The sequence below is a fragment of the Hyaena hyaena genome, unplaced genomic scaffold (genome assembly GCF_003009895.1).
Source record: "Hyaena hyaena isolate Hyena2069 unplaced genomic scaffold, ASM300989v1 scaffold_676, whole genome shotgun sequence".
Taxonomy (NCBI): domain Eukaryota; kingdom Metazoa; phylum Chordata; class Mammalia; order Carnivora; family Hyaenidae; genus Hyaena; species Hyaena hyaena.
In genome coordinates this window covers 974,145-981,084 of record NW_024081310.1, presented here as the reverse complement: position 1 = coordinate 981,084, position 6,940 = coordinate 974,145, and the positions used below count along the sequence as shown (strand labels likewise).

Here is a 6,940-nt window from a genome sequence, read left to right as displayed (position 1 = left end):
TCCAAATTTATCATTTCCCTCCAGTTTGTTGTCTTTAGATATTTTGATGTGTTCTGAGGTAGACGCATTAATTTTTATGTAATCAGATTATTTTCTGGTATCCCTTCTGTGACTTTCATGCTTCCAAAGGTTTTCCCAACTGCAGAGCAGGTCAGCCCACACCAGATTTTCTTCTTTTTGGCATTTAGACACTCAGTATTTCTCACTCTATGATGATGGAAGAACCATCTCATCTGAACTGCCAGGGAGCTTGCTAAAAATCCAGATTTTTGGGTCCCACATCAGAACCAGCATCTTTGAGAACAATCTCTAGAACGATCTCATCGTCCGTGATTAGCAAGCGTTGCAGTGATTTTAATGAACACAGAAGTTGGAAAATGACCACTCAAAGGAACTGATATATCCTAATATGTATGGTATAAAACAGGACATAATTTGGTTTTCCCGCTATTTTTTTTTTTCCAGCGCCAGCCACTTGCTAACAACCCAGCTCTCCCAGGATGATCTGCAGAGAGAATCTTCTCACACTTGAAGTTGCTTAAAGCTGGAATTCAGGTAATGAGCTCTCTATCTCACAAAGTGTCCAAGCCCTGGGCCTCCTGTGTCTTGGGGTCTCAGGGTCTGAACGGGCAATCAGATGAAGTGACATTTCCTAAGGTATGATAACCACTGCTTTTTCCTCCAAATGCACTTGAAGGCCTTTCCCCAGCTAACGTGGAACCCAAGTACTGTAAAGGCACGGGGTCAGGGCGGAGAGAGCTTTCTGTTAGACATAAAAGCCCAGAAAGGGTAAACCCCAGCGTACATGCCTGCAGCATGGCTCAGCCCTGGACGCCGTCTGTCTATTTCATGAGCCAAGCCCCTTGCGGTGGAGGCTGGGAGCTCCTAAAAGACCGGGCTGCCCCGTTGCAAATGCAGATTGATGGCCAGGCCACCGACACCCCAGGGATCTGCTCTGATCGTCCTCCTCCCTGAGGCGTGTGACAAAACATCTGAACCAGACCTACACACGCACAACCGGTGACAGCATGCAGATGGCAGGGGACAGGAAGACAAAGGCACTTCTCAGAGGCCTCGCAGGCAAAGCCAGGAAGCCACAGAACCAAGCCCTAGGCTGATGAAAGAGTGTATGTCTGGTACCTTCCGGGAGGTTAGACAGGGTGGGGATGGCCCTCCCAGGCTTTCAGGTCCAGTCCCATCATGCAGACAGGACACTGAAGTCTAGGCAAGCAGGGGTGGAGGCGGGGGGGGGGGGGGGGGGGGCGCGGGAGGAGGTGGTTAGAGAGGAGCAGAACCAGCCCAGGCAGTTAGGATTTGCCAACATTCTAAAGCAGCGGTTCTCAAAGTAGGTCCTGGGATCTCCAGCATCGGCATCTCATGAGAACGCGTTAGAAATGCAAATCTAGGGGCGCCTGGGGGGCTCAGTTGGTGAAGCATCCAACTCTTGATTTTGGCTCAGGTCATGATCTCAGAGTCGTGAGTTCAAGTCCCACATCAGGTTCTTTGCTGACAGTGCGGAAACTGCTTGGGATTCTCTACCCCCCCCCCCATAAATAAACTTAAAAAAAAGAAAAAAAATATATATATATGCAAACTCTAAGTCCTTTAAGACCCCAGATTGTTGAATCAGAAGCTCCGGGACTGGGGCCACACTCTGTGTTGTAATACGTCTTCGACAAATGTACAAGCCCAAGAATCATTGGCCGAGAGTGTGCCCACCTCACTGGGAGATGGATGGGATACTTCGGATGTCTCTGGAAAGCAGATGTGGGATGAGAGGGAACAGAGGAAAGTAGGAATGTGGAAGGCTCCCTACAAGGGACTGAATGGGACCCCTCGCCCCAAATGCACATGGTCAAGTCCTAACCTGCAACGTTTTAAGAGGTGAGGCTTTTGGGAGGTGATTAGGTCATGAAGGTGTGGCCCCCAGGAATGGGATTCGTGCCCTTATAAGAGAGACCCCCACAGAGGTGCTCTGCTCCTTCCACCGTATGAGGACACAAGAAGACAGCCAGCCGTCTGTGACGCAGGACATTGACTCTCGCCAGACAGCGAGTCTACCGGTGCTTTGATCTGGGACTTCCTGTCTCTGTAAGTACGAGAGAGAAATGTTGTTTAAGCCCCTAGTCCGTGGTCTTCTGGTATACCAGCCCAAGTCTAAGACACTCCCATGTGTGGCCTCGGGACCGAGGTCCAGACCTCGAGGCCGGGCCTGTGGACCCCACGAGGGCTCCACAGTCAGCCTTCTCCGCTCCTGCGCCCCTGCCTGCGTCAGGTTCCTCTGCTCCAGCCAGACTGGAAGCCCCTCCCACTGCGATCCCTCCCCTTTCTGAGCCCCGACCTCCGCCTTCTCCAGCTGGACTCCAGCCTCCCTGAGATGTCCTCTTTGCTCCAAAGGCCTGTGAGACCAGAACCTGAAACAATCGTCTCCCCCCTCGGCTCCCCTGTAAGCAGCTCAGAAGGCTTGAGCACACTCATCCACACTGTAGCTTCCCGAACATATTCAGCAGCTAAATCCTACTCCTCCTACATTCCCGCCCTCTGAGCCTCCTGTCCCCTCCCCCAACGCACCTGGAAAATGACGGCCCTCGGTGTTTGTCGACTGAATAGCGGCCCCATTTCTGAAGCTCTTCTTTGAACGCTAACCTGCTGACTACTGATCGCAGCCAGGTCAGTTGCTCTTAACTCGCAACTTTTATCCAAACCGATGAACTGAGGCAGGCCTCCGAGGTGAATTCTTTCCCGGGCTGCCAGGAGGGTTTTACACCAGCGACACAAGAAAACCAAAGCAGTGCCTTCCATCCAGGCTAAGCTCTTCCATCCCTGACCTAAGAACATCAGGCTGCGGGGTGGGGGTGGGGCTTCCTTAGCCACTCTCTCACCCAGTTTTACAGGCAGGCTGGAGAGGGCTCTGCCTTGCCAAGCCCTCCCTGAGAACAGCATTCACTCCGGGCAGCTCTGGGACCCTCGGGAAAGGCGGGAGGCACGGACTCTGCTTCCGCTTCTGAGAACCAGTGATGAGATGTCCCCCAGGCACAAATTCGGTACCCCCAGTCTGCCACGGTTCTTTACGAGAGTTTCTTTGATTTGGGTATTCCTAAAAGCTACGCATCTATTCAGAGACAAATCCACCAATGACCTTGACCATGCAGCCGGCAGTGGCTCCCAGGTCCAGGTCCAACCTGGGACCGCCCACCTGACCTCCCGCTGCCTCCCATCAGGGAACCTCCCAGTGTGACAGAACAGCACCCCTACCCCAGACTGGCTCCCAACCACTCGGGGGCGCTGTGGGGAGAAAAGGAGGCCGAGGGGCTAAGGAGCAGTCATGATGCTGGCAGGGCCGGCTTGGTCACCAGCCTGGCCAGTACGGGTACAGCGCGCTGAAGTCTGGGTACTGGGAATGGGGGCTTGGGGTGGGGGGTGTCGAATCTTGATCCCTTGGGCATTTCCTGAAGAACCTGGGGTATCTTCTGAGACTCTGGTTCTTGACATTGTCCCCTGCCCAGCACACTCTGGGTTCCGTGAGCAGTGATACAAATTTCACTGTCTCCATTTTGTCCAACAGAAATTCCTGGGAGGAAAGAAATCTCTGTCACCTGATGGTGCTTTGACACCACTTCCCAGGGACCAAGGCACCATCAAAGCTTACCTACCCTTCCTTCAGCTCTTACAGGCAACCCTGCAAAGGATGTGCTATAGAGGACGGTTGGCAAATGAACAAACTGAGGCTCAGAGAGGTTAGGTGACTTGCCTGAAGCTGCACAGCCTCGTGGTAGCAAAGCTGGATGACTGAGTCCAAGTACTTCCTGATGTGGTTGCTTGCCTATTTTCACTGCTTCCTCCAAGAAGCCCGCCCTGACTGCCCCCAGCCTCCTTCTCTTAGAGGCATTCATTTCATAAGGACCTTCCACCTCTAACTCTTAGCACCATGCTGAGCACATGTGGGCAACTCAATAAGTCTTGGTTGAGTGATTGTTGCAGGAGACCCACGGGACCCCTTGACACCACCGTGTAATTTCTTCCTTTTTCTCTGGAAGAAGATGAAATCAATGTACTGTGAGTATGCAGACATACGTGCCCTTATTGAAAACGACATCATTCATATCACAACGTGAATGTGAATTACAGAGTTTTGCCCCAGGGGATGCCAACGCCGTGAATGGTGTCCCTGGAGCTGTGCCGCTGAGCAGCCCTGATACAGTCTGAAGTGCTTGTGAGGGGTCCTTCCCAAGGAGACGCAGGCTTGCTGACTGTTGGCTGTTGCTATGGCAACCCTGGGGCAGGCAGGGCTCCGCATTCCAGAGGAACTGAGCATCCTGTATTGGAAAGTCTCCACTGAGCTTGCCTCAAGTAGGGAGAGCGAGCTGTGACCCAGAATGAGGCCAGTCTTGAAGATGGCAGCCAGCAGGGTGTGGAAAGGATGAGTCTTGATGACCCAGTGAGCCTCGGATCACACCATGCCTGAAACCCATCCGGCCACTGAGCTTCCACTCGCGATGCCACCAGGCCCCGTTAGGAGAATCAAACCACATCCGAGAAGTGCAAAGTTGGAGGACTCACACCTCCCAATTTCAAGATTGACTACGAAGCTACAGTAATCAAGACAGTGAGGTATTGGCATAGGGTAGACATCTAGACCAACGGAATAGAGTTGAAAGTGCAGAAATTAACCTTCACTTTCACGATCAATTGAGTTTTGACAAGAGAGAGAAGGCATTGCAGTGGGGGAGTTCTTTTTTCAACAAATGCTATTGGGACAACGGATTATGTTTATGCAAAAGAATGAAATCGGACTCCTAGCTCAGACCATAGACAAATTAGAAATGAAAATGGATCATAAATCTAAACATTAGAGCAAAAACTATACATTTCTTATAATAAAATTAGGTATAAATCATTGTGACTTTGGATTACAGTTTTTGCGATAGTTTCTTAGATGTGATGCCTAGAGACAAGTAGCCAAAGGAAAAAAACAGCTCAACTGGATTTTCATCAAAATGAAAAGCCCTTGTTCTTCAAGAATACCATCACATGAAAAAACAACCCTTAGCATGAGAGGAAATATTTGCAAATTGCATATTTGATAAAGGACATACATCTTAGAATGCAATTTTTAAAAACCCCAAATAGGGGCATCTGGGTGGCTCAGTCAGTTAAGCGTCCGACTTCGGCTCAGGTCGTGATCTCACAGTTCGTGGGTTTGAGCCCCGTGTTGGGCTCTGTGCTGACAGCCAGCTCAGAGCCTGGAGCCTGCTTCAGATTCTGTGTCTCCCTCTCTCTCTAACCCTCCCCTGCTCATGCTCTCTTTCTCAGAAATAAATACATTTAAAAAACCCCAAATCATCCAATTTTAAAATTGGCAAAGGATCTGAATAGACATTTCTTCAAAGAGGAGACACAAATAGGCAATAAGCACAAAAGAGATGCTCAAGGTTATTGTCACCATGGAAATGCAAAGCAAAATCACAATGAGACAGGACTTCACACCCACTGGGATGGCTGCTAATATTCTGAAAGACAGACAATGCCAAGTGTGGACAGGATGTGGAGGAATTGGGGCCCTCACACACTGATCACGGGATTGTAGAATCACGCAGCCCACCTGGAAAACAGTCTGGCAGTTCCTCGATATATTCAGTGCAGAGGTACCATATGACTCAGCAGCTCCACACCTGGGTAGATAACCGAGATACCTGGAAACACATATCCACCCAAACACGTGTACACTCATGTTCACACAGCATTATTCACAACACCCAAGAAGCAGAAACAACCCAAATGGCCATCAAGTGATGGATAAGGAAAATGTGGTGTGTCCGCGCATAACGGGATATTATCCAGCCCTAAAAAGGAAGGAAGTCTTGATTCATACTGTGACGTGGATCGACCTTGAAAACACTACGCTAAGTGAAAGAAACCCGATGCAAAACGTATCTCTTGGGGGTGATGAAATGTTCTGGAGAGTAGCGAAGACTGCACAATTCTGGCTGAGTTAGAAATGCTGAAGTGGATGCTTTACGAGGGTAAATGTGATGGTGTGTGAATCATATCCCAATAAGGCTATTATTTCAAAGAAAAGGAAGACATGCTCCGTGGTCATTAGAAGCCAGATGACGTGTTCCCTGTGGCCACAGCATCGGCGTATGACAGATGGGGTGGGGGGTGGTGGTCCCGGGGGGCAGTGAGGGTCCAAAGTGGGAACAGAGGACCCTGCACAGAGGCTCCCTCAGGCACTGACATGTGCCCTCCCAGAGTGCACGTGTGAGTGTAAATGTGTGACCTCACCTGTGTGCGTCTTGCTGTGTTTGTTTGCAGGTGTGTCTGTGTATAGTTCACGTGTCTCGCTAGGTGTGTAGAGAGCACACGTGAATGTGTGAGTGTGTACACCGTGTGTGTGTGTGTGTGTGTGTGTGTATGCGCACAGAGAAAGACCAGGCAGGGCACGTCTTTCCAGCCACCTCCGATCCTACACCTAATGGGAGCTCATCACAAGTTCCTTGAGTGACTACAGAGGCCCCAAGACCTACGGCCCCAGGAGCCCATGTAGCCACGAGGGATGGGCTCATGGGGGCCGAACAGGAATGCACCACGAGCCGAGGCCCAGAGCAGGCTGAGGCTGGCAGCCTGGGGCGCCAGGGCGTCCTCACCTGAGTCAGGTCGAGCTTGGAGAAGAGGTCCACGCTCTTGGGCGCGCTGTGGGCAGAGCGGGAACACTGCTGGCCGCGTTCATGTAGTCGAGCAGCTGTTTCTGCAGGAGGAGGAGAAGGAGGAGGAGGGGGAGGATGGAGAGAAGGGAGAGGAGGAGGGGGAGGGGGAGGATGGGGAGAAGGAAGAGGAGGGGGAGGAAGAGGGGGAGGAGGGGGAGGGGAAGGGGAGGAGGCAGGGGAGAAGGAGGGGGAGGAAGGGGAGAGGGAGGAGGGGAAGGAGGAGGAGGAGGGGG

The 6,940-nt window shown here is 51.5% G+C and overlaps 1 protein-coding gene across 1 annotated transcript in view; it reads right to left on the bottom strand.

The window, feature by feature from the left end:
* Window positions 1-3,349: 3,349 nt before the first annotated feature.
* The window catches only part of CCDC197 (coiled-coil domain containing 197), a 13,037-nt gene continuing 9,446 nt past the window's right edge, over window positions 3,350-6,940 (bottom strand). Inside the window, 2 exon segments of the mRNA XM_039217289.1 lie at window positions 3,350-3,571; window positions 6,648-6,748. Coding sequence (XP_039073220.1) covers window positions 3,350-3,571; window positions 6,648-6,748 — 323 coding nt within the window.